The 26,302-nt window shown below is 46.8% G+C and overlaps 1 protein-coding gene across 1 annotated transcript in view; it reads left to right on the plus strand.

Annotated features, from left to right (window-relative positions):
• The window catches only part of ttn.2 (titin, tandem duplicate 2), a 174,511-nt gene that overhangs the window by 12,295 nt on the left and 135,914 nt on the right, over window positions 1-26,302 (plus strand). Inside the window, exons 21-43 of the mRNA XM_062402154.1 lie at window positions 9-173; window positions 283-451; window positions 570-2,266; window positions 2,352-2,633; window positions 2,717-2,983; window positions 3,122-3,394; window positions 3,485-3,748; window positions 3,825-4,085; window positions 4,198-4,458; window positions 4,809-5,072; window positions 5,571-5,831; window positions 6,216-6,476; window positions 6,706-6,966; window positions 7,118-7,262; window positions 7,352-7,520; window positions 7,627-7,858; window positions 7,944-8,228; window positions 8,312-8,437; window positions 8,517-8,705; window positions 9,129-9,506; window positions 10,202-10,252; window positions 21,090-24,899; window positions 25,635-25,913. Of these exons, the coding sequence (XP_062258138.1) occupies window positions 9-173; window positions 283-451; window positions 570-2,266; window positions 2,352-2,633; window positions 2,717-2,983; window positions 3,122-3,394; window positions 3,485-3,748; window positions 3,825-4,085; window positions 4,198-4,458; window positions 4,809-5,072; window positions 5,571-5,831; window positions 6,216-6,476; window positions 6,706-6,966; window positions 7,118-7,262; window positions 7,352-7,520; window positions 7,627-7,858; window positions 7,944-8,228; window positions 8,312-8,437; window positions 8,517-8,705; window positions 9,129-9,506; window positions 10,202-10,252; window positions 21,090-24,899; window positions 25,635-25,913 (10,350 nt within the window). The remainder of the gene's footprint in view (window positions 1-8; window positions 174-282; window positions 452-569; window positions 2,267-2,351; window positions 2,634-2,716; window positions 2,984-3,121; window positions 3,395-3,484; window positions 3,749-3,824; window positions 4,086-4,197; window positions 4,459-4,808; window positions 5,073-5,570; window positions 5,832-6,215; window positions 6,477-6,705; window positions 6,967-7,117; window positions 7,263-7,351; window positions 7,521-7,626; window positions 7,859-7,943; window positions 8,229-8,311; window positions 8,438-8,516; window positions 8,706-9,128; window positions 9,507-10,201; window positions 10,253-21,089; window positions 24,900-25,634; window positions 25,914-26,302) is intronic.

Consider the following 26,302-nt stretch of genomic DNA (forward strand, 5'->3'; position numbering starts at 1 on the left):
TTCCCCAGGACAACAAGTTGTTAATGACTACACCCACAAGATAGTGATCAAAGAAGACGGTATCCAGTCCCTGATCATTGTCCCGGCCATGCCACAAGATTCTGGAGAATGGACAGTCATCGCTCAGAACAGAGCTGGACGAACTTCTGTTTCTGTAAATCTGACTGTTGAGGGTAAGTCTGCTTCACGGAATGTATCATACGGATCAGATGACGTCCTTTCAGCTTTGAAGGAAGTATCTGTTTATACATCCTGTTCTGTGTCTTATTTCACCGTCCACAGCTCGAGAAAGTCTCGCTCGCCCTCAGTTTGTCAACAAGCTGAAGAACCTCACAGTGAAACAGGGCACTCTGGTGGAACTGGCTGTTAGAGCCATGGGAAACCCTCTGCCTGATATCGTCTGGCTGAAAAACAGTGACATCATCTCACCGCACAAGCACCCGCATATCAAGTATGCATCTTCAATTTTAGCTGTGAATGATTTTCTAATATGTTAAAACTGCTATGTAAAACTGTGGAGTAGTGAATAAATGTCCTGATCAATATATTTGAATGATAATACATTTCAGGATCGATGGTACTAAGGGAGAGGCCAAATTCCAGATCCAATCTGCTTCAGGCTCAGACAGCGCCTGGTACACAGCGACAGCCATCAACAAGGCTGGTAGAGACACCACCCGCTGCAGAGTCAATGTGGAGGTGGACTTCACAGCCCCTCAAGCTGAGAGGAGGCTCATTATTACCAAAGGAACGTACAAGGCCAAGGAGATTGCTCCTCCGGAGTTGGAGCCCCTTCATCTGCGATATGGTCAAGAGCAGTGGGAGGAGGGCGACCTCTACGACAAAGAGAAGCAGCAGAAACCACTGTTCAAGAAAAAGCTGACCTCTATCAGGATGAAGCGGTTCGGTCCTGCTCATTTTGAGTGCCGACTGACCCCGATTGGTGACCCCATCATGGTAGTGGAGTGGCTGCACGATGGCAAACCCCTGGATGCTGCTAACAGGCTACGCATGGTCAATGAATTTGGCTACTGCAGCCTTGACTATGAAGCTGCTTACGCTAGAGACAGCGGTGTCATCACTTGCAGAGCCACGAACAAGTTCGGAGTGGACCAGACCTCGGCCACCCTGATTGTCAAGGATGAGAAGGGTCTAGTTGAGGAGAGTCAACTTCCTGAAGGCAGGAAGGGAGCTCACAGAATGGATGAGATGGAGCGCCAAGCTCATCAGGGAGGACCCTATGGAGTTAGTGCTGACGACGAATATGAGAAGTCCAAACCTGAAATTGTTCTCCTTCCTGAACCAGCCAGAGTGCTTGAAGGCGACATTGCTCGATTCCGTTGCAGGGTGACCGGTTATCCAGCACCCAAAGTGAACTGGTACCTCAATGGACAACTTATCCGCAAAAGCAAGCGATACAGACTGTGTTATGACGGTATCTACTATTTGGAGATTGTTGACGTCAAGTCCTATGACTCAGGAGAGGTCAGGGTGGTTGGAGACAATCCTTTGGGAACAGCTGAGCACACAGTGAAGCTGGAAATCCAACAGAAAGAGGACTTTAGATCGGTCCTGCGTCGTGCTCCGGAACAGAAGGCTGCCGAGGCTGCACATGAACCTGGAAGAATTGGATTTGATGTTATGAAGGTTGACCAACCTGCTGACGCTGCACAGGACAGGGAAGTTGTTAAGCTTCGTAAGACACAGAGAGTCACCCACGAGAAAACCTCAGAGGAATCTGACGAACTGAAATGTAAGTTCAAGCGTAGGACAGAGGAAGGTTTCTATGAGTCCATCTCTGCTGTGGAGTTTAAGTCTCGTAGGAGAGACGAGTCTTATGAGGATCTACTGAAGAAGACCAAGGATGACTTGCTTCATCACTTGAAAGAGAAGGAGGAGGCTGAGAGGAGGAGGCTGGAGGAACAGGGCACAGTCACCATCCCCACAATCAAACCAGAGAGGGTCCAGCTCTCCCCTAGCATGGAGGCTCCCAGGATCCTGGAACGCATAGCCAGCAAGACCGTTGCTCCGATGGATGAGGTTCGTTTCCGACTCAGAGTCGTGGGCAGACCAGAACCTGAGTGCCAGTGGTTCAAGAATGGTGTTCAGCTGGAAAAGTCAGACCGTGTTTACTGGTACTGGCCAGAGGATCATGTGTGTGAACTGGTGATCAGAGACGTCACAGTCGAGGATTCAGCGAGCATCATGGTTAAAGCCATGAACGTTGCTGGGGAATCTTCAAGCCATGCGTTTCTGCTTGTGCAAGGTAATTATACCACTTTATAATTACTCCATATCTCGGTCATTTTCTTTATTTTATTTCAACCATATCTAATTTTTTCTCTTTACAGCCAAGGTGGCGATTACCTTTACCCAAAACCTGACAGACACCAGTGCCAATGAGAAGGACACGACGGTCACCTTTGAGTGTGAAACCAATGAGCCTTTTGTTAAAGTCAAGTGGCTGAAGAACAACATGGAGATCGTCTCCGGAGACAAGTACAGAATGCACTCGGACAGGAAGGTTCACTTCCTCTCTGTGCTGATGGTGGAAATGAGGGATGATGCAGAATACGCTTGTGTGGTTATCGATGATGAGAACATCAGGACGAGTGCAAGACTCAATGTTGAAGGTAACCTCTTCCCATCTGCCGTCTTACCGGCTCTTATTCAGGTAGTTTGGTGGATAATAGCTCTTGATGTTGTTTTTACCCAGGCGCTGCCCTGGAGCTCATCAAACACTTGGAGAACATTGAGGTACCAGAGACCTACGCTGGAGAGTTTGAGGTTGAGCTTTCTCGTGAGGACGCTGAAGGCAGTTGGTTCTTCAAAGACAAGGAGCTCTCTTCCGGCAGTAAATACACAATGTCCTCCCGCCGAGGGAGACACACCTTGTCTGTCAAGGATGTCAGAAGAGAGGACCAGGGAAAATACACCTTCGTATGTGGAGATTTGAAGACCAGTGCCTCACTGAAGATGAAATGTAAGAGATGTTCAACCAGACCTCTGTCTTTTCCCTCGTCAACAGCTGCACGCTGGCCATTTGACATTCTGCCTGTTGTGTTTCAGTGATATGTAATGGTTGTATAACGTGACTGTAATGATGTGTCTCCACCACCAGTGCGCCCAGTAACCCTGATGCAGCCATTGACCGACCTCACAGTCTGTGAGGGTGACATCGCTCAGCTGGAGGTGAGGTTCTCCCAGGAGAATGTTGAGGGAACCTGGATGAAGAACGGCCAGGCCATCTCTGCTTCGGACCGCATCCACATTGTTATCGACAAACTGGTTCACAAGCTGCTGGTGGAGAACGTCAGCAGAGAAGATGCTGCCTCCTACTCTTTCTTGGTTCCTGCCCAAGACATCTCCACCTCAGGCAAACTCAGTGTCCAAAGTAAGAGTCAGAATTGGTGTAAGAAGCTATATCCAATCGTAATCATCTCTTTGGACGTCTCTAATCATAATGTTTCATCTCTGATCACAGCCATTGAAATTGTGGTGCCACTGAAGGACATGTCCTCTATTGAGGGCACCAAAGCTGTTTTGGAGGCCAAGATCTCTGCTCAAGATATTAGCTCAGTCAAATGGTTCCACAACGACAAACTGCTGACTCCTAGCGACAGAATCCAGATGGTGGCCAAGGGGGCCAAGCAGCGTCTGGTCTTCAGCCGGACCTACGCCTCGGACCAGGGACACTACAAACTGGTGGTCGGCAAAGTGGACACCAGCTGCAACCTAACTGTTGAAGGTAAGAGTGATTCTATTTCCTCTGGTCATAGTTGAATTTCCACCTTCCTGTACCAACCATGTTGCTGTAATTACAGAGGTTCAGATTGTGAAGCACATGGAGGACAAAGTCTGCTCTGAGTCCCAGAACGTTACCTTCAACGTGGAAGTATCTCACCCTGGCATCGACCCAGTCTGGATGTTCAGGAACCAGCAGCTAAAATCTGGACCCAAACACAAGATGGTTTCCAAGGGCAAAGCTCACTCTCTGACTGTCATCGATGCCATGAAAGACGAGGAGGGCCAGTACACGTTCCACGCTGGTGAAAAGACGTCCAGTGCCAAGCTCTCTGTCTCAGGTCCGTCTCAACCAGAGGACGTTACCACCTTATTCACTCAACTACTGGTGACGCATCATCAGCCACCCTGCTGCCTCAGAATCATAAAGTAATCTTCTTGTTCTGCCACCAGGTGGTGCCATCACACGACCACTTCAGGACGTGACAGTGGCCGAGTCTCAGACCGCTGAGCTCGAGTGTGAAGTCGCCAACGCCAACGCTGAGGGGAAGTGGCTGAAGGAGGGTCAGCCTGTGGACTTCAATGAGAATGTGGTGAGCGAGGTGAAAGGAGCCATCAGGCGCCTCATCATCGTCATCACCAGACCGCAGGACGTCGGGGAGTACACCTACCAGGTGTCCAACTCCAAAACCACCGCCAACCTCAGGGTGGAGGGTAAGCGGCACCATCTTGCTGCACTTGTTCAGTCTTCATGTTGAGAAATGCAACGTTAGCATGAAGCTAACAGGGATTTATCGTTGGTTTATTCTTCTAAAAGGCAAAAGACCAGTCACATTTATGTAACAAATTTGAGTTTATGACTTTTATTTTGATTAGCGGTTAATAATATTAAAACTTTACTCACCTCCTTTCATTCCTGCTCCCTTCAGGTTATACCTTTGTAATTTAAATGAACCATTGAGGAAAATGCACCAGGAGAAACTTCACTGCACAACTTCAATTGTATCATCACTATATTCTTTATAGTTTTTATAGTTTTTATCTGGTTGTATTCCGTCTGTTAGCGGTGAAGATCAAGAAAACTCTGAGAAACCAGACGGTGACAGAAACCCAGGAGGCGGTGTTCACGCTGGAGCTCACGCACGCCGACGTGAAGGGATCCCAGTGGATCAAGAACGGCGTGGAGCTGCAGAACAGCGACAAGCACCAGATCACGTCCGCCGGCGTGGTCCACACCCTGAGGGTCACGAGCTGCAGCTCCCAGGACGAGTGCGTCTACTCCTTCAAACTGGGAAAACTGTCGGCCAGCGCCAGGCTCGGCGTGGAGAGTGAGTATCACTGAGGTTCTGCAAAATATCTGTCTTTGATCAGTAACAAATTATTTATATTATATTTACAATATTTCTAAAGAAGAAAGAAAATATGAACCATTAATGGACAGATGTAAGACATATTGATATAAGTGATTATATTTGCAGGTAAAGTGATTTTTAAATTAACTAATTTTGATAGTTAAATGTTTCTTATGTCCCGAATCAGCACTTTAGACTCATTTTCCCATGAAGGGTAAATTATGTTTAAATAAAACATGAGAACTAAGAGGTCACCTTAGTTCTTTTAACACCCTGCTGCCATAATATATCTTTTTCAAATACCCTACAAACCCTTATAGCTCTGTCCTGTGTTTACATTTTGTACATTTTATATATTGACAGAATACATTGCACAGTATTATATTGACACCCTCAAATGTCATTAACTTCAAATGTTTAGCATGTTCTCATTTTAACTTTTGATGGCTCTTGTCTGCGACTTGTTTTCTGCAGCGATCAAGATTGTGAAGAAGATGAAGGACGTGACATCCTTGTTGGACGGCACCGCCTCCTTTGAGATGAGCCTGTCACATGACAACATCCCCGTCAGGTGGATGTTTAAAGGTGTGGAGCTCAAGTCGAGCAACAAGTGCAAAGTTCTGTCGGAGAGAAAAGCTCACAAGCTGATTGTGCAGAACGTGAACCCCAGCGACGCAGGAGAGTACAGCGCGGTGGTGGGTCACCTGACCTGCAGCGCCACGCTCACTGTGGAGGGTACGTTACGTGAAATATGAACTGTTACTTCTACATGATGACACCTATCTGCAATTACAATCTTAGTTAAGTGTTTAGAAGAACACATTTTATAAATTATTGTAGATTGACATTAATGTCGATATTATTATGACATTGTACAATTTCAAAATGTGAACGATTCACAGTCAAAGGTTTAAACTCTGAGTTGAATTTGTTTGAAAATAAAATAAAAGATTTTTAATTTGTTGATTTTTGTGGTTTAACATTATAACGTTTAAAAAATAGTTTTTTAATAAATGTTCTTTTATGGCAATGCATTTTTTTTTTATTTGTGCAAAATACATTTATGGGGAAGTTGCTGCTCATCTATAACCATAACAATTGCTGGATTTGTTGCTGCAGCTCTGAAAGTCACCAAACCCATGAAGAGCGTGGAGGTGCCAGAGACTCAGGTGGCCACGTTCGAGTGTGAGGTTTCTCACTTCAACGTCCCGTCCACGTGGCTGAAGGACGGCGTGGAGATCGAGATGAGCGAGAAGTTCAGGATCGTGGTTCAAGGAAAACTTCACCAGCTGAAGATCACGAACACCAGCAGGGACGACTCTGCCGAGTACACCTTCGTCTGTGGCAACGACCGAGTCTCCGCCACGCTCACCGTCAGCCGTGAGGACAAATCCAATCCAGTCACTACACAATAACCTGGAACTTTTCATGAGAAAGACTTATATTCAGAATTTGATAAAGCCCAGAAATATTTGAACAGTGTCGGATTGTAATATTTTGTACTAGGGATAATGTGAAATTTAGTCTTTTCTACTTTAAAAACCATTTAAAATCAAGAAGTACAAGAAGAACATTTTGTGTCTGAACCAACATGTTTGTTCTTCTCCAGCCGTCATGATCACATCCATGTTGAAAGACCTGAACGCTCAGGAGAGAGACACCATCACCTTCGAGGTCACCGTCAACTACGAGGGCATCACCTACAAATGGCTGAAGAACGGCGTGGAGGTCAAGTCCTCCGACAGGTGTCAGGTCCGCAGTCGGCAGCTCACGCACTCGCTCTCCATCAAAAACGTTCACTTCGGAGACGGAGGAGAATATCAGTTTGTGGCCGGCTCTGCTGCCTCCGCCGCAAATCTGTTTGTGGAAGGTAACGTCAGCTTGTTTCATGATCTGAAGAATCTGAAAATATCTTAAACCGAATAACACAAAACAATGTTGAACTGATTAAGTACGATGTCTGAAATCCAGCCTGTGTTTTATATCCACATTCTGAGGTAAATGTTTTTCGCTGTTTTCAGCTCGAGTGATTGAATTCACCAAGAAAATCAAGGACATAAAGATCACAGAGAAGAAGAAGGCGATTTTTGAATGTGAGGTCACGGAGCCAAACATCCAGGTGATGTGGATGAAGGACGGTCAGGAGCTGGACGTGTCTGAGGAACGGTTCGTACCGTACTGCTGCTGGCTGTGTGCTAACATTCACCAAGGCTCTTGATTAGTGCTAAAGATGAGCTGCCATGTCGTGTTCTCAGGTACGTCGTGACAGCAGAGAAGTACGTTCACCGTCTGATGGTCCAGACGGTGCGTATGTCCGATGCCGGAGCGTATTCAGTGGTGGCTGGATCGAGTGTCTCCAAAGCTCAGCTCATAGTCGAGGGTCGCGACATCCGGATCTCTGAACCTGCTGAGCGGGAAATTACAGTGAGACAGCTACTTTAAATATCAGCAAAGGTTCACGGGTACATTTTGGATGAGTCATATGATATATGAGATATGTAAATCTGGAACATTCCTTCCTCTTTCCAAGGTTCTGGAGAAACAACGAGCGACCTTCGAGTTCGAGGTGAACGAGGACGATGTGGAGGGTCGCTGGCTGAGGAACGGGGTGGAGATCCAAGTCTCTGTTGAGGAACGCTTCAACTATGTGGCCATCAGAAGACTGCACCGCCTCACCATCTCCGAGACCTACAGGAGTGACGCCGGGGAGTACATCTTCATCGCCGGCAAAAACAGGAGCACTATGCACCTCCGGGTCAACAGTAAGTGAGGCTGAGAGGTGAACCATGGAGTGAAGGGATCATATTTAAAGCATATCACCAACTCTTTGTTTCGTGCTTCGTTCAGTCCCAGAGCCTCCGCAGATCCTTCGCCACATGGAGCCTCAGTCGGTAGAGGCAGGTAAACCTGCTCGCTTCTCCGTGAAGGTGAGCGGCGTTCCTCAGCCTCAGGTCTTCTGGTATAAGAACTCCCAGGCCCTGTCTCCGGGCTTCAAGTGTAAGTTCCTTCATGACGGCGACGAGCACACGCTGCTGCTGATCGAGGTCTTCCCCGAGGACTCCGCGGTCTACAACTGCGAGGCAAAGAACGACTATGGCACCGCCACGAGCACCGCAGCGCTCAACGTGGAAGGTAGGACTTTACACGTGCTGTTCAAAGAGGAGGGAAATGTTTCAGGCAGGACATGTGAAGACGCAGGTTTGTGTGCATCTTAGTTTCAGAAGTGGTTTCTCCGGACTCGGCTGCTCCTGTCGCTCCACCTGTCGTCATCTCACCCATCGCCAACACTTCCGCCCGTGAGGGAGAACCGGCTCGCTTCCAGTGCAGAGTCCGTGGAGACGGTAAGAAAACTAAACAGCCCGGTCCCCTCCCTCGTCTCCCCCGACACAGCGCTCACCACAACCTTTGTCCCCCGTCCAGATGTGAAGATCAGCTGGTTGCACAAGGGGAAGGACATCAAGCAGTCGGACTTCTTCAGGATGTCTCAGTTTGATGACAGCTGTCAGCTGGAGATCTCCAGGGTGTACCCAGAGGACGAGGGCGGGTACAGCTGCGTGGCCACGAACAGCGCCGGTACCGTCTCCTGCGCCGCCACCCTCACACTGGACGGTAAGTTGGTTACCGCCATACACTTTTAAATAAGTGGAGCAGCAGCCGAGGTCGACACTAATGTTCTCAGATGTGTGACATCACAGCGTCTTTCTGAATCCACATCATCCAGATGAGCAGCAGGTCCGAGTGTCTCAATGTACGACATCGACTGAAGCTCATGAAAGGAGAAGATGACTGCACTCAACACTGTGTATACAAACAAACAGTGAATCTCACATTTAGTGTGAATGAGTTTCATGTTTAAATCCTAATGTAATAATAATAATAATCTGAAATGATGTAGATGATCAGACCCCAGCCCCTGAAGTTCCACTCTTTGTATCTTTGTGGTCAAAATGGCCGACGCTGACTGGGATGAATGTTGAATCTTATCAACACATGGAAAAAAAGCAAACCAGAGAACAAACTTCTTTCTTTCAGGACAAAAACAAAAGCTGGACAGTCTAGCTGAGACACATGTGTCCACTCGCCTCAGCAGTCTAAAGAAACCCCCCATTGGTCAAAGGCCAGTTTTCATCCAGCCAATCACAAGTTGCACGGTGCCGCACGGCGAGGTGGCCCGCTTCCATGCATGTGTGTCCGGCACGCCGAAGCCAGAGATAAGCTGGTTCCACAACCGGCAGCCGGTTTGGCCCACTAAGAATGTGGTGTTTCACTTTGACGAGGTGACCAACACGGCCACGCTCATCATCGTGGACGCCTTCTCTGAGCACGCCGGGCAGTTCACCTGCAGGGCGGCCAATGTCTCTGGAGAGGCGGCGTGCTCGGCCACCCTCACCATTACTGCAGAGGAAGAAGGTAACCCGGTTCCTCGGCTGTAGCCAGATTCCCTCTGACATCACCCGTTTCTCCTCCTGTGAGATTAACTCATGTCCTGAGGGGACGTCCCAAACTAGTCCAGGACAACATCCCGTCTCATTTTAGAGTTTGTTACAGACCTTTATAAACTCTGATCAACCGGGAAAGACTCGCTGAATTTAAAACCTACTTTTAGGAGTTTGAATAATTCAAACTTTTCTCAAAGTGACCCTGTTAATACAACAGGTCGGGACATCCCTCAGACTAACTGCACTGTTCCACTGAGACACCCCTCCACCTCCTCTTCTTCATCACTGCACAGGAACAAACTCCTCCTCACCCTCCTCACCCTCATCTCTTCTCCTTCTCAGGAAAACTCACATGTTTAATACCCCCCCCCCCCCCTCCAGGAAACCCCCCTCTGATCCCTTGGTTCTTTTGGGTGAAATCTGCAATGTGCTTGTTGGTCTTGTATAGAGACGATTCAAACACGTTGAGGTGTCGCGCTCATTCCTCATCATGTTCCATACTAACCACACAATCCACACACTATTGTTGGACTTTAGGTCAGTTGACTTTGTCTTATTTTTATGTTGAAGAATAAAGTTTGAGACTTTATGAGCAACGACAGTTTGAAGGTGAATAGAATTAAGCAGAGATCAGAGAGCTAAGTGTCTTTTCTCTCTCCTTCACAGTGACTCTTGTGAGAGAGCAGATCGAAGCCAAGATCGATCAAGAAGTCAAAGGTAAGAACATGTGAAGTTCATGACGATCACACATGACAGCAGGTCACCGTCACACATGAGGAGCAGGCAGAGCGGGTCGGGAACCGATTGAGCAGATTTCTGTTTCACGCTGTGATCCGACCTCTGACTCCGTGAACACGAGTTGAACTGGAGACTCTGTGGAGACACATCTGATGTATTGATGCATTTGTTACGGGGACTTGGGTTCCAGTCAGCTTGCATCTACAGACTTCTAGAGCTCATCGATACGACATGATGTTAAACAGTCCCTTTACATGATTCATTTCCACAGCTGCATGTGGTCTTCATGTGTCCTGACAGAAAACTCCTGGTGTTTGTGTTTTTCTACCTCCTGTACTTCTCATGGTTTCCCACAGACGAGCACAGAACTTGCTTGTTCTGGGTTTTGACACCTGCGTTTTTGCATCCAAGAGTTTCAATCATTTGGCATGACGGATCTCTGGTCTTTTCCCCTGAAAAGGTGCAGGATATATATCTTTTAAAGCTCCCAGATTTGAAATGCCCTTTAAAAGATATGGAGGTTTACTGCATCTGGAACTGATACCGTCCTCCTGCAAAATATTTCTTAGCCTGGCTTGCAGATAGTGGGATGTGATTCCTGTGGTTTGCATTCTAAATAACAACCAATATTAGTTCGAATAAACGCCTTCTCACTCAGTTTTAGCTTAATTTGTTTAAGTTTTGGAATATTAATGCACCATTCAATTCCTCTTAAGTTTACGGATTAGAAAGGGCGTTTATTCTCCTGTCTGCAAGTCAGGTAAGGAATGTTCTATAAAAAAAACATAGCAATCATGAAAAGGTTAAGCAAGCGACTGCTAGCTGCACATACTGGAGATATGCATTTTTTTAATCATAATAAAACAATTTATGTTTTGAAGAAATTTCCACAGACGAAGGATCAAAACTTCCTGCAGATTTCTAGTAAAAAGAATCAAGTCTTGCGTTTATTCGAACAAATATGGTGAGTGGAATTATTTATTATGGCATTGTGACTCCCAGCATGCATTTAATATTTCCATTAATGATTCATTCAAATTCCTCTCTTTTTGAACTCCTTGAGGCTGATTTGTTCTGACGGTTGTTTTTCTTTTTGCAGAACTGTTTTATCACGACAGTCAAGGAGACGCACGTCTCAGCAGCGTCCCCAGCACTCGACCGCTGAGAGGAGCCTTCTCCGACACAGAAGACTTCCTGGATCACGGCCTGGTATCAGCTAACCGCTGTTCCAGCAGAACCTCCTCTATTAGCTCGTGGACAGACAACATCAAACCGTCTTTCACAAAAAAACTCAAGTTCCAGTCAGTTCTGGAGGGGGAACCGGTTGAGTTAAAGTGTAAATTAATTGCTTGTCCTCCACCAACTCTTCTGTGGTTTCATAACAATAGACCTGTTCCCAAAGAGCGTAGACGTAGGATCTGCACTGACAGCAGAATGCACATGCACACTAGCAGCCTGGTTATTGATTGTGTGAGAGAGAAGGACTCGGGCAGTTATAAGGTCATGGCGATAAACTCAGAGGGTTCTGCCGAGTCCACAGCATCACTGTTGGTGTCACTAAGGGAGGAGCAGTCTGCAAACTACCTGGGTTTTGTTAAACGCTCGGCCAAAGCCCATGAAAGTGTCGACACTATGGCAGAGCAGAGGAAGGAGAGGAAGTTTAGGGTCGACCTCCGGTGTGTAGGGTCTCCGTTCGACAAAATGTCTAAAGTTCATCAGGGAAGAACTCGGTCTAAGAGCTCTCTGGTGCGCACGGTGTTCTTTCGCTCTGGTTCTCATTCAAAAGAAATAGAGTCAGAGAAAGGGTCTAAATGTTTGGAGACTGCCTCTGAGCGTGCTCCATCTCCTCCGCCCATGTTCGACAGGTCTGAGCGCTTCAATGACAGGTTCAGTGATATCTACTGTGACCGGCGCACTGATGCCAAATTCAGTGACAAATTTAGTGACCGGTGCAGCGACCGATACAGCGACAGGTTCAGTGACACTGAGAGCCTTCACAATGAGGTGAGAACTAAACTTACCACGCTCCAGAAAGCTGTCAAACAGAAGAAGAGGCTTTCCATCTCCACCATGTCTTCTTCTGAGTTTGAGTTAGAGTCGGTTACCAGCGAGCCAAGTTATACCGATTATGTTGAGAGGCTCAGGGTCAAACCTGCGTCTCTGCCTGATGTTCAACATTTGAATCGATCACTAGACGTTGGCGAGAGCCGCAGGGAGTTTCCAGGTAAGATTTCCAGAAGGGATCCCTTGCAGCCTCGGGTGAGGCATTCATTTGAGCCTCAGTCCAGAACCAGGGCTATTCAGATCATGAGAGGGGAGCTTGTGGAAACACTGGTGCAGAGTGCAGAAGAGAGATCGGGTGAAAGATGTTCAAGGACATTGGAAGATAAAAAAGTCGAGATTTTGAGTGAATCTCAGGCAGATGATAGATTGAAGAAGATGTTAAGTGAGCATCACCGCATTTTTGCTACAACACAAGAGGATGAACTACGTCAGCTTGAAGCCCAAGACTCTGAAACATATCCAGAGACTACAAGCTGCACGGAAACCAGGGAGTCTGTCCGAGTTGGGCCCGGTAAAGGAGAGATAGTCACATCTGCCAGAGAGAAGTTCCTTAGAGAAGCAGTGACATCAGAAGACAAAGCGACAGCAGAATCCATTGAGCTATATGAAGGTGAGTCTTTGAGGGCTCAGTATGAGAAGAGCCTGGAAGCCGATCGGATGGAGTGTGAAGCAAAACTCTTGACCTTGCGGATCAGGAAATGGCAGCAGGGGAGTAGGCCATCGGAGGAGGAGGAGGAGGGGACATTTCCCAGTGAAACGGATCTGCCCTCGGAGGCAGAAACACAGTACCTGGAGCCTGAGGGCCACATTTTCACTCAGCAGGAGGCAAAAGAGAAAAGAGAATCAGTAGACACAGTAACGGTGCCTTCGATTGCCACTACATCAACCCTTAAATCACCTGAAGTGAAAACCAGAGGAGAAGAAATGGAAACATCGGCCTCCCAGCTTGAGAAGTCATTCAAAATGGAAGCAAGGTTAGAAGGCATGGAAGGTGCGACACCAGCCATGATCACACAAAGATCACCAAGAATTAAAGCCAGAGCATCAGAAGTGGATGCAGAGTTGTACTTTGGAATAAAAACCAGTGCAGAGGACAACCTTAGAGAGTTTCCCAGACCAAGAGAAGTCAGATCTGTCAAAGCAAGGTTACCAAGTGAAGCTGTAGCACCTCACAGCTCAGCAACAGATGAGCTGTATGAACAGGAACATGCAGGTGAGTCCTTGAGGGCTCAGTATGAGAAGAGCCTTGAAGCAGAACGGATGGAGTTTGAAGAGAAACTTCTGGCCATTCGGGTCAGGAAATGGCAGCACGGCATGCAGATGTCAGAAGATGAGCAATTCCACCCTGAAACAGATCTGCCCAAGCCAGCAGAACCCCAGTGCATGGAGCCTGAGGGGCACATCGAGGAAAGAGTAACTGTAGGCAATGTTACCTTGTCAAAGCCCCCTAAAGTAAAAGGTAGCGTGGAACTGGGTGAAACATCTGGCCCTGAGCCTAAAGCTAGAATAAAAAACAGACAGACAGAGCTGGAAACTGAGGCACACAAATCACCCAGAGTAAAAGCTAAAGCCGCAGAAGTGGAATCTCTGCCCCGAACAAAAGCCAGAGCTCAAAAGATGTTTTTTGAGAAGACAACAGAAGAGTGTGAGCTTCAGCTGTCGAGGGAGAACATCTCTGAGCTGAAGAATGAGAGTGAGAAGTTAGTCAGTGAAGAGGAAGCCTTGAATCAGAGGATAATGAAATGGCAGCAGAATGTTCTGATGGAACAAGACCAAGCTGTGAAGCTGGAGTCTAACTGGTCGGAGGGTTACTCACCGCTGCAGGAAAAAACGACCTCTGAGTTTGAAAGAAACGTTGCAGAGTCTTCTGCTGTAGAAGACAACAGCAAAACGTCCCCAGGGAGAACAGCCAAAGATAAATTCCTCTTGGGGGAGTCTGTTGCTTCTGCTTTCCAAGATCTGCAGGGGGAAAGTCTTCAGTGGCCATCCGCCGCCGATCTGCCTTCAGAGGGGCGTGAGACCAGGCTGAAGAGGGACAGTGAGTACTTTGTTAGTGAGGAGGAAGCACTGGCTCAGCGGATTCTGAAGTGGCAACAGGATGCCGTCGAACAAGAGGAAGTAGCTGAGCTGGAGTCTGGGTGGACATTGGATAGTCAATGCAAATTGCATGCCTCCATTTTGCCATGCGAGTCAGTCGTTCCATCTGAAACCCGCCTCACAGACCTTCCGCCTCCACATGCAGTTGGATTAGAACCCGCTCCTCCTCATGAGTTTTCTTCTATAACAAGGTCTTCTCCGACACGACCCGAGTTACCTCACAACGCAGATGTGCCTGTCGGAGGGTCTGATGATTTAAAAGACACGATGGTTCCCGATACTTCACCAGTTCAGGGGCACTCTCCAACCCGACTTTCAAATGTGCCTTTTGAGGGATATACATGTGCCTTTGCTCAGGGGGAAACCCCTTGTAAACCTTCCAGGAGACGTTCCCCATGCCTTGCTCAACAACAGGATCTGGAAAGAGAGGCAGAGAGGAGGTGGAGCAGGGAGAAGAATATAACGACTGCTGATAAATCCTGTAGTCTACGCTTCCAGTCGGAGACAAGTGAAGCTAAAGGGATAAGGGAGGAATCAGAAACTACAAGAGAGAGACAACAGAAGGGTACTGTAGGTGTGAGGAGAGAAGAAAATGGAGATTCGACAAGATCAAAACTGGGCAATGAAATGAGTGCAGAGAGTCTTAAATATGTTGCTATAAAACAGGATGAGCAGAGAGTCCAGGAAAAGTCAAGTTTAAAAGAAGCAGTTCCCAAATGTCAAAGGTCTGAAAGCATAACACAAGAGGATACAGGTGCTGGAGGCTCCAAACCAGTGTTCTTGAAAGAAATATCTTCACTTAAAGTAAAGATTGGTGAGATGTCAGAGTTTACTTGCCAGTTTCATGGTGACCCTCTGCCCACGGTCACCTGGCTCAAAGATGGCCACCCATTAGCCCACCACCCTGACTATGACATCATCAGCAAATCCAGCAAATCAAATCTAACAGTCTACTATCCAACAACAGACCACGAGGGCAAGTATGACTGTGTCATATCCAATAAACATGGCAAATCAATCTGTAGCGCCACCCTGGAGGTGTCAGACAAGAAGGTGATGAGGACGTTGGGATTCACACAGGAGGTGTTTGTTACAGAAGAGCTTGAGAAGAGTGAGAAGCAGAAGGAGAGCGTGATGGAGGAGGAACTTCTGTCCTACATTGATTCAGGAAAGGAAACTCTACAGGTTCCTCAGGCAGTGGTCCGCAGGCACCGCTGCTCGGATGAATCTTTCAGCTCCTCACCTGTAGAAATCAGAATTACAGCTGCCACTCCTGTCCCTGAGATGACTGAAGAAAGGAGTGAGGTCGAATCTCAGATTGTCACAGAGAAAATGTCCGATATGCCCAGCGATGATGGAGCCTCTCAGACCGTCAAACACAAGTTCACATTCTCTTTTGATGTAGTTGGTGAAGCTCCTCATGTCATCAGTGAACTAGAGAATCTCACCTGCTCTGAAGGCCACACTGCTGTGTTGGAGTGTGTGGTAGTAGGCGAGCCTGCCGCTGAAGTGGCATGGTTCTGTGATGATGTTTGCCTCAAAATCACAAGCGGAAAATATAGAACTGAGGTTGATGATAAGGTGTACCGGCTGTATATTAACAGTTTTACGTACAATGATGCTGGAGTGTACAAATGTGTTGCCAGAAATAAACTGGGAGAGGTTACAAGCATTGCCCATGTTTCATTCCAAGTGGCAGAGCAAATCTCAAAGTGTGGGGAAGCTCTCAAGGATGATGGTTTTACAGAGGATGTGAAGAAACCTGCTGTATTCCATAAAGCTGCCTTTAGTAATGCTGAAGCTCCATTAGAGATAACAGCCAAAGCCCCAAGATCCAGACCTGGTGTCTCTCGAGAGCCTCAGACGATATCCGGATGTGGTCTGCAGGCTTCTGCCGCTGTGATAAACATTTCTCAGATTAAACAAGCTTTTGAGTCAGACTCTCCATTTGCATTAATGACTCCAGAGGAGCAGAGAAGTGAAACGCTCTTTCCTGAGGAGTTTATACCTGCAGTCGCAATTTCCCTTGACCATCAGGTAACATTCTCTGCACCTAAAGCTGACTCCACACCTGCAGAAGGTAGTAATAGGTTTGCTGCTGTTATGGCAGAAGATTGTTGTTCTCTCAAAGCTTCTCTCAAAGCTGTGCCTGATCGACAGGAAGCTGCCTCTTCCAAGATCCTCCAGCCCACCTCCTCCCTGGAGGAAGACAGGGAGATGTGTGTGATATCAGGGGAAACCAAAGAGGAAGAGTTGATAGCAGCAAGGCATTATACTGTTAAACAGTTTGTAGAGGAGGTGCAGCAGTCTCCAGAACTGGTCAGGCCAACACCACAGAAACCTGTTTGTGTTTCCGTACAGAGGGAGACCGTAACAGAGGAAACCATTCGTACGTTTGACAGAACTAGCAGCTTCATTCCTTTCCAGTCTGAAAAAGTTCCTGCTGTTAAACACAAAAGAATTTCAGAATCTCTTAAAGTGGAGAGACAAAGTGCAGCAGCAAGGTCTCCCTCAAGTCACAGTGACGCTGAAGCTGTGAGTGGGGATGGTGTTGTGGCGGAATTGACCGAAGAGGAACAACAAGAAATTAAAAGAATCAATGAGGGATATGTTCTAATGCCGGAGGTAGAGCATGCGAGTGAGGACGTTGAACTTGTCAGTGAGAAGTTCATTTCCATCCCAGAACCCTCGATTGACAGTGGCGTGTTCCTCAGTATGACCGACTCTCTGGCCGGTGCAACAGAAGTGGTAGAAGAGATGTTAGCTGGAGACGTAGTTGAACCTCATGTGAAGGCAGAACCGGACCCTCTTCTTTTCGAGTCTGGAGAAGACGGCAGAGTGGAAGCATTCTTTCTGCCTGTGGTTGATGCTGGACAGGAAAGAGGTAGTTCAGACAACCCCCTTGCGGCCGATGCTGGGGGAGCAGCTGTAGTTGTTGGCTCCATGGAGGAGGAGGAGGTAACGTTTGGTGCAGTGTATAACTACTACAATCCTCCAACAGACTGGGGAAGGCCACTTTCCCCTGAGTCTGAGATGTCAATAGAGGTTGGCAGCAATGCGAGCGAAGAGATGGTCGAGGTCGCTGAGAGGTTCTACACTCCAGGCTCCTCCACTGAGGTCTCGCAGCCAATTTTAGAATCCTTCCACACTCCCCAGTCTCCCATGTCCTTCCATTCAGCCAGTTCTGATGCACCAAGTGGGTTTATGACCCCCCAGGAGTTCCCCCTCTCCCCCGCCGAACAGAAAAGACCCTCAACAGGAGGCTCCAGTGAGAGGTTCTTCTCACCACTTCAGTTCCTGACATCTCCCACTGAAGATGGGATTGAAACAACAACTGTTGGAATAAATGTGAATGAGAACCAGTTCCTCACCAGAGGGAGAGGGTCTTTAGGTCTTGTGACTCTCCAGGAGAAAGTACAGGGAATCCCTCCTGCCTTCCTTAAACCTCTCATTAAGAAAAGAGTGTTTGAAAATGAGTCCCTAATGTTTTGTGCTGAGGTGTTCGGTCTACCTTCCCCTGAGGTGAAGTGGTTCTGCAACAAATCCCAACTGGAGGCAGGTGAAAGGGTTAAAATGGAGAGAGATGGTGATAGTATCTCACTAACAATTCATAGTGTCACTAAAGCCGACCAGGGGGAGTATATCTGCGAGGCTGTAAACTATGTCGGGGAAGCCAGAAGTGTTGCTTTAGTAGTTGTCGTCTCACAGGAAGTGAGGTTTATGCCGGCGCCACCTGCTGTCACTCATCAACACGTGATGGAGTTTGACGTGGAGGAAGATGACTCCTCTCGTTCTCCGTCTCCTCAGGAGATTCTGCTCGAAGTTGAATTGGATGAAAGTCAGGTGAAAGAATTTGAGAGACAGATTAAGATCATCACCATTCCTGAATATTCAGCGGACAACAAGAGCATGATTATATCGCTCGATGTGTTACCGAGTATTTATGAGGAGGGAGCTGTGGACTTTGTCACGCAGGAGCACGATGATCTGAAAATTGCCTTCGAGGTCACAGAGATGCCTCCGAGGTTCATCAATCCCATCTGTGACATGGAAACACCAGAAGGAACCACGGTCATGTTCGAGTGTTCACTGATGGGAATTCCCTCTCCCATTGTGTCCTGGTTCAAAGCTGACCAAAAGATCCCTCACAACAACAAGAAATACTTTCACTCATCTGACGGAGACAACCACTTCCTGAAGATCTGTAAGGTGTCGCCACAGGACAGTGGCGTGTACGCCTGCAGAGCGATTAACGTTGTTGGGGAGACTCTGTGCCGCGCCTCACTAGTGGTGATCAGTGCCAAGGTTTTCTCTGGAAAAACCCGGGGCAGGGAGCTGACCGCCGTGTCGCTCGGGAGTGCAATTGTCCAGCCGCAGAAGTTCGATCTGATGGTGGGCAACACGTCGTCTGATGGTGAACAGGTGTCAGAGATTGAGCTTGAGTTTGAGTTTGAGCAAGAGGCCAATGAGGCTCAGCGGTCGGTCCGGCTCGTGGCCAACACCGACCACGAGACCAGCGAACAGGGAGAGAAATATGTCAGTATCAATTTTGATGTATTTGCTGAGCCAGCAAAAGATGATAAGATTGAGTTTAAAGGGAAGTCGTCCGATTTGTGCAGCTTCCAGTTCCAGGTGACTGAGACGGCCCCTGCATGTATCATCCCCCTGAGCAACATCACAGCAGCGTTAGGGACCCCTGTTATCCTCCAGTGTCTGGTCAGTGGCAAACCAAGCCCCACGGCCCAGTGGCACAAAGACGGAGACAGAATCTCAGACAGCAGGTGTTTAGTCCAGGAGAAAACCGCAGGACATTTCAACCTGCTCATCACCAACGTGACCCAGAGTGATGCTGGCGAGTATAAGTGCATCATCCAGAACTCCGCCGGCTGCGCTGAGACCACAGCGCTGCTCAAGGTGTTCTAGAGGCCAAAGGTTAGAGGCTGGTTGCTCAAAGAAAAACTTCAAGGTGATTTGTTGTGTAACTTTATTACAGGTTGTTTTTTTTACATTGAACCAAGATTAAGAAAATAAAACTTTACTTGGAAACTTGAAAAGTCAAGCAAAAGACTAAATTAAGCAGAAAATAGTTTCCCTTATTTTCTGATCCAGGTTTGATGAATTGAACATTGATACATAACTTTGAATCCTTTTGGTCAAATTCAATTTACATTTTTATTAATTTATTGGAAGTCTTGTAAAACATCAGTTTTGTTTTAATGTTTGGTAGAAAATCGGTTTCAATGTTTGTTTTTGTTTTCTGGTAACATTTTAAAATCAAGCTGCTGTAACTGTGACTCAATAATACGATGGAATAATGTCTTTACAAGGAAAATATTACAGACCTGTTTTTAACATTGGCTACAGATGTTGATCACACCAGTGAATTTATCGTCTGTAAATAAGAAAATAAAATGTGTGTGAAGCAAATATCTTTACACAAAGTAATGAGAAAAAGATTATTGGATCAAACCGCACAGAAAAACGAGTGACAATTCAAACTGGGAGAGGAAAGAATCAGCAAAGGAAAAAAATTGTCCAGTTCAGTGAAACATTTAAGTTCATATGAGTTATACATTTTTTATAAACTTCATCCTGGAGAAACTGAAAAGATGTCAAATATAATAGAATAATGATAATTCAAAAAATGATAAATATTTGCTGTCAGCTCAGTAAAGTTACTAAGTAAAAACGTTACGATAATACGATAATTCTGATATCAAAATTTTAAGCAGTCAAACTATCACAAGTAAACCTGGAAGCTCAAGATTATGTTCATTTTGCAAAAAAGATTCAGTTTTTTAGGATTTAATCACTTTGTTTTGGGCGTTTGTGTTTGAGTTTTCTCTTTGGGAAATCATTTTTTAATTCTTAAAGGAAGTTATTTAATTTTAGAGTAAGCTGATTGATAAGTCAATTTTCAAATTGATGACATTTAGTTGTAAGTTTTGATGTTCTGTAAATACATGTAATTTTGGGTGGAAGAGTAGAATCAGAGGAAAAGTCAAATCAAATCTTGCATTAATAGAAATTTGTGGATTATTTGTACAGACATGATGTTGGTTTGTCTCAAGTGTTTGTATAATAAAGTATTTGATGATGTAATGTTGGAGTATGAACTTGTTTTTTTTATACGTCTAATAATTAACTGAGGTTCACATTTTCAAATCTAACGACAAAATGCAGGTGTCAAAAACAACGGGATGCCTGTTGAGACCATGTGGTTTCTATCTGAACCAGTGGGGATCACTGGTTTCTGAGAACACAATCTTTATGGTTATTTTTTAACCTTCAAAGGTTTTAACGGAAAGGACTGGATGTTTATTGATCTGTAACAAATGTTCATCAGCAAATAAGAACGTACCAGCTATTTATTTATTTCTGCTTGAGATTAAAATGGATATTTGGTCTATTTAGCCTTTAACTCTTACTTATACTATTATCATTAATGTTAATAATAGCATAAGTAAATCATCATTGAGTTTCAAATCAAACCCCAAAATGTGATTCTTATATTACATGTCAAGTAAAATGTGTCACACTTAAAGCAGGGTTGTCCTGTTTTAATCACTTAGTCGTTAGTATTTCTGAATGAATTGATATCACAGTATTTGTGTTGTGGATATTGTTTTCAGTCTTGCTCAATATTTCCTGACAGAACGTCGTAGCACCACCATCACCACCGTGGAGGAGCAAGAGGAAACCTACAGCACTGGTGTCCAGTTGCCCCAGAAAACCAAAACACTTGAACTCAAACCAGAATCCAAACTTTACTCTTCCTCTTTAGAGAAGAAGAAAGAAAAGCCAGTTTTCCTCAGCCAGCTCTCTCCCATCGCCGTCACCTCTGGGGAAACGGCCCGGTTCACCCTCAGAGTGTCCGGCTTCCCCAAGCCAGTGGTGCAATGGTCTCATAATGGGAAAGTCATTCAGAGTTCTTCTGTTTACAAAGTGATAGAGGAGAGGGAGGAGTTCACATTAATCCTAACTAAGGTCACATCGGAGTATGAGGGCGAGTACTCCTGCACTGCCACCAACAGGTTTGGTCAGACAACATGCACCACATACCTGGAAGTGAAGAAGGCTGATGTTAGTCAAGCAGAGAAATGGGTGGAAAAGATGTTTAAGGTCACAGGTCAACCTCCCACGTTCACAGTTCAGATTCAACCTGTCACATGCTCAGAAGGAGGAGAGGTTCATTTCAATTACAAGGCCAGTGGTGATCCAGCACCTGATGTGAAGTGGTTCAAAGGTGCTTTCCAGATCCAGCCCAGTAGGAACTGTGTCATTACAGCCAACCCAGATGGATCTGGTTTTATCAGTCTTAAAAGCATCAAACAGCAGGACAGTGGGTTGTACTCTTGCAGAGCCTCCAACCGGTTTGGGGAAGCGACCTGTAGTGCTGAGCTGGTTGTTTTCAGAGAATCCGTCTCTGTTTCCAACAAACAGGAGCAGCTGACAGTTGTTCAGAAGAAAGGTTATAAGGTGTCAGTGACAGAGCAAGCGACTGAGTCCCGCTTGTACCAGGTCAGCCTCCCGGGTCAGGACAGAGCCAGATCCGATCAGATGGTTTACACCATTGGCACCGAAGACCGGCAGATCATTCCCAGTGAGCAGGTGAGCTCCCTCAGAGAGCTGGATATCTCTGCTGCCACTGTTCATAGAGAGCAGCTGACCCACCAGGCAGCGGTGCTTCAGGCTCATGAGATCGAGGAGAAGGTGTCTGTCGTTCCCACCCACCCACCTAGGGTCTCAGTTGTTCCTGCAAAGCAGCTTCATATGGCAACATTTAGCACGTCTGTAGAAGAGAGTCAGGACCTCACAGAGCAGCACTGTGACCGCATCCAAAGCCCAGAGGTCATTGAGCTTCAGGCGGCTAGAGAAAAAATGTCAAAGGTTATGACAGCTGTTGCTGAAGAGCTCAACCCACTGTCTACTGTTAGCACAGAGACTCTCGCTGACAGGAAGTCTGCTTCCATAAGGCCCACGTCAGAACCAAAACATCTGGTTAGTGGGCATCAAGTCCAGTCCCAGCTATCTCTCCTGAAGGAGCAGTTAGAGGACTTCCCCAAACCACAGCAAGAGAAGGGTTACAAGGTGAAGGAAGGTGTTAAGATCTTATACTCGGCCCAGTCTGCAGAAAAACAAGTTCTTGCAGAAGGCCACACAGCTGAACTAGCAACAGCAGATTCTGCTTTAAAATCTTCCATTAGCAAAGAACAGCATAGACCTGTCTTAGCTTCGGTCAGCAAATCTAAACAGACTCTTTCCAAGGAGACTGAGTTCTCCATCCAGAGACCGGCTGTGGAGTCAGCCTATCTTTGTAAGGATGAGATTGTGAAAGCAGCTCTAACGGCTGAAGAGAAGCAACTGCTTCAGGCTGAGTCTACTCAGCAGCTGCCGAGTCTGTCCAGTGCCACGTCCATTCGTTCTCAGATAGAAGGGGAGCAGTTGTTGCATCTGCAGGTTATCACAGACCAGGACCTCCTTCCAGCTGAGGGGAGTTTCACCTGTGAGAAACCAGCACCAGAGCAGGCAGGAACCAGGAAGAGTCCTACTCTACTGCACACTGTTAGTCAGGATGAGCAGAGGACATTAGTTTGTGAGGATGCATCAGAGTTTGAGGCCAAGGCCAGCTCTACGACCATTCAGCCGCAGAAAGAGGGTCCCACTTTGCTGCATCTCCATTCAGCTCATCCCCTGGAGACGCTGCCCAAAGAGGGCATTCTCATAACAGACAAGCCCAACCAGCAGGTGGCAGCACAGAAACAGGAAAAGATTAGAAGCCATGCAGCCATTTCAGAAGAGAGAAAGGAGCTCACGGCAAATTACAACACAGAGCTGGATTTGTCTGTGACTGGAGTTCAGTCTCAGCTTCGAACTGAGCCCAGACCTCAGAACATCCTGCAGCTTTCCTACCAGCCCCTTCAGCTGCCGAAGGAGACGCCGGTCAGCGCTGACGTCAAGCCGCAGAGGGCTTTAGTGCAGAGAGAGGATCGCTGGAACGTGATGCATATCACCAGTGTCGCAGATTGTCATGCCTTAGAGGAGGGTCACACAGAGCGTCTCACAGCTGTGGAGAAACTCACCTGCCAGATGGCTCTAGAGCCAAAACTTCCCACTGAGCCTATCCAGATTGAGGAGATCTCCACTGAGAGCAGTGTCTTTTTAGAGGCAGCAGAACAGGACTTTGCTGTTCAGATCCAGGAGGGTCAGTCAGTCAGGCAGTCAGTAGTGATGGATGAGAAGCAGGTACTGACGGGTGAGATCTCTCAGGTGATCACCAAGTCTCAGTCCAGTAAAGTATCTGTCACCACTCAGCCAAAACTGTCCCTCATGGCGTCAGAATCCAAAGACAGCCCGGCCTTTCCCAAAGAGATGACCTTTGTAATTCAGATCCCAAAACCATCCAGTCTGAAAACCCAGCGTCAGCTCAGAGCTGCCCTGCAGTCGGCTGTGGCCAGGGACCAGCCGGTGCTACTGGCTGATGTCGTAGAAAGGTTACAGGCTGTAGAAGTGCAGGAAGTCAAGGTCCAGAGACAGCCCAAACGGGCCATGTTCACATACCTTATCACCACAACAGGGGCCCCCATGGAGATCACACTGGCTTTTGAGGGTGAATACCCTCAGATAGCTGATCTCAGAACTGAACTCCAGGCAGCTTTCCATTCCATTGTGTACCAGGAAGCCCATCTTCTTACTTCAGAGCAGCCGGGCACGATGCAGCTAGACAAACCTCAGAGAGCCCAGGTCTCCTCGGCTACCTCTAAGCAAATGTCGTCCATGGTGGAGATGGTTAGCGTAGCAGAGAGTGCAGTGGGTTTCAGTGCTGTTAGTTCTCAAAGTGCTGCATTCAGGACAGAGTCTATAAGGACAGTTGAATGTGCTGCAGCTGAGCAGCAGGTGGTGGTGCAGGAATCCAAGGCAGCAAAGATGGAGCAGCTCATCTCATCCCAGGTCAAAGTTTCCACTGAGGCTCACATGGCTTTTGAGCAGTCAGTACAGGTTTCAAGACAGGAAGTAAGGTCAGTGGAGCTGAAAGGCAGAGAAAAGGACGTAGGTGCAGCAGTGCTTACCACTGCTCTTCCTCCCACCGTTGCCCCCACAGAACAGGTGGTAGATGTCCAGAAGGAGCACAGGGAGGAGATCTTTAAAGAGGAGATCACAGTGCCCAGGCCAGAACAGAGAGAATTCCCCATCATAGTCACGTCCCTCGGAGACCTATCGATCGAACAAGACAGTAAAGTCACATTTAGCACCACCATTAAGCATGTTACAAAGGTGAACTGGTTTTTCAATGGACAGTTGGTGAAATCTGGCAAAGAGTTCAAGTGTTCCAAAGATCATGATACATACACACTGGTTATCAACAAGGTTGTGAAGGAGAAGCATCAAGGAGAATATGTCTGTGAGGCCGAGAACGAAGCCGGCAGGACCACCACGTCTTCAAGACTCACTGTGGTGTCAAGAGGTTTGATGATAGGAAACATTTACTTTCCATTCATTTACTCATTCATCCATTTTCTCTGAGAACAACTAATCATTCACACCAACTGGTTCATTCAAGACCTCTGTCTCCACACTGCGTTTGTCACTTGGTCTTTTTCATTTCATAGCTCAGCTCGAGCACCACCTGTGGGTCAGTTGGTGGTACTAACTCACCATGTCTTGTTTGTTCCACTTCATTTTATAGTCAGTACTTGCTTAAAGACCAAAACCATCACAGCCATGCAGGTCTAGCTTCAGACAATAAGCATCCTGCTTCAACGGCTGTGGTGATCATGGTCTTCAGGCAGACTTCACAGTCTGTCATGGTCACCGTGGCATGTCAGTGACTTCAGGTTCCTTTGTTTTGAACCCTTGGTGTGTGACCATCCCTTTGGTTCATTCTCTTCACATCTGCACTTTCTCTCTGCATGCTTTCAGGGCTTCACTGTGACATTGCTTCATCTTCCACAAATCCTTTGTTTCTCCTCCCTTTAGCTTGAACCCTAGCCCCACAATCCCCAACATCTTCTTCCTGGCAGCTTTTGGAACCATGGGGCTAATGTTCTTGCTAATTTTCTCCTCCACAGTCTCACTTCCCTCCCTCCATTGCGTACATTTCACCATTTATGTTCCTGATCAGTCAGTTGTTTTCACCTGTTTCATAGGTTTTCATTCCTTTACTGACATTCACCCTTTCATTTGTATGTGTGTGCCTTAGTGCCACCGGTGTTTAGGCTGAAGATCTCACCTCTGGAGATAAACGTTGGCGGACAGGCCAAGCTCGAATGTGAAATCGAGGATGCTCCGAGTGTGACCTTCAAATGGTTCAAGTCTGGCATTGAGATCAGACAGAGCGAGAAGTATCGAATCATCAGCAGCTACAGCAGCTCCTCTCTGGAGCTCCTGAACCCAGTGAAGGCCGACAGCGGTGAATACAGCTGCAAGGCCTCCAACCAGCACGGCACTGACGGCTGCACCGCCTCGCTCATCGTCACCGGTAAGACCCCAGAGGGACCTTTTCTCAAACATCACTTTACGCATGTGTGTTTCAGAGAGAGAGAGAATTATATACACGTTTGTGTGTGAACAACTGGATCTGGTGTCATGTTGCATTTGATAATGTTGACGATAAAATGTTCTCATGTTTAAACGTTGATCAACAAGTTGGCATCGCACACGTTGGCTTTTTCTTTATGTTGATCCTTTTCCACTTTTCAAATTTTTTTCAAATTTGTTTATGTTCTACCTGCTCTCCATAGAAATGTACCCGCCGGTATTTGTTTCAAAACCAGACCCAATGATTTTGTATGTGGGCAAACAAGCTGTGTTCCAGTGCTCGCTCACTGGATCCTCGCCCATGGAAGTTGTCTGGCACAAGGACAACAT

The sequence above is a fragment of the Platichthys flesus genome, chromosome 13, assembly GCF_949316205.1.
Source record: "Platichthys flesus chromosome 13, fPlaFle2.1, whole genome shotgun sequence".
Taxonomy (NCBI): Eukaryota; Metazoa; Chordata; class Actinopteri; order Pleuronectiformes; family Pleuronectidae; genus Platichthys; species Platichthys flesus.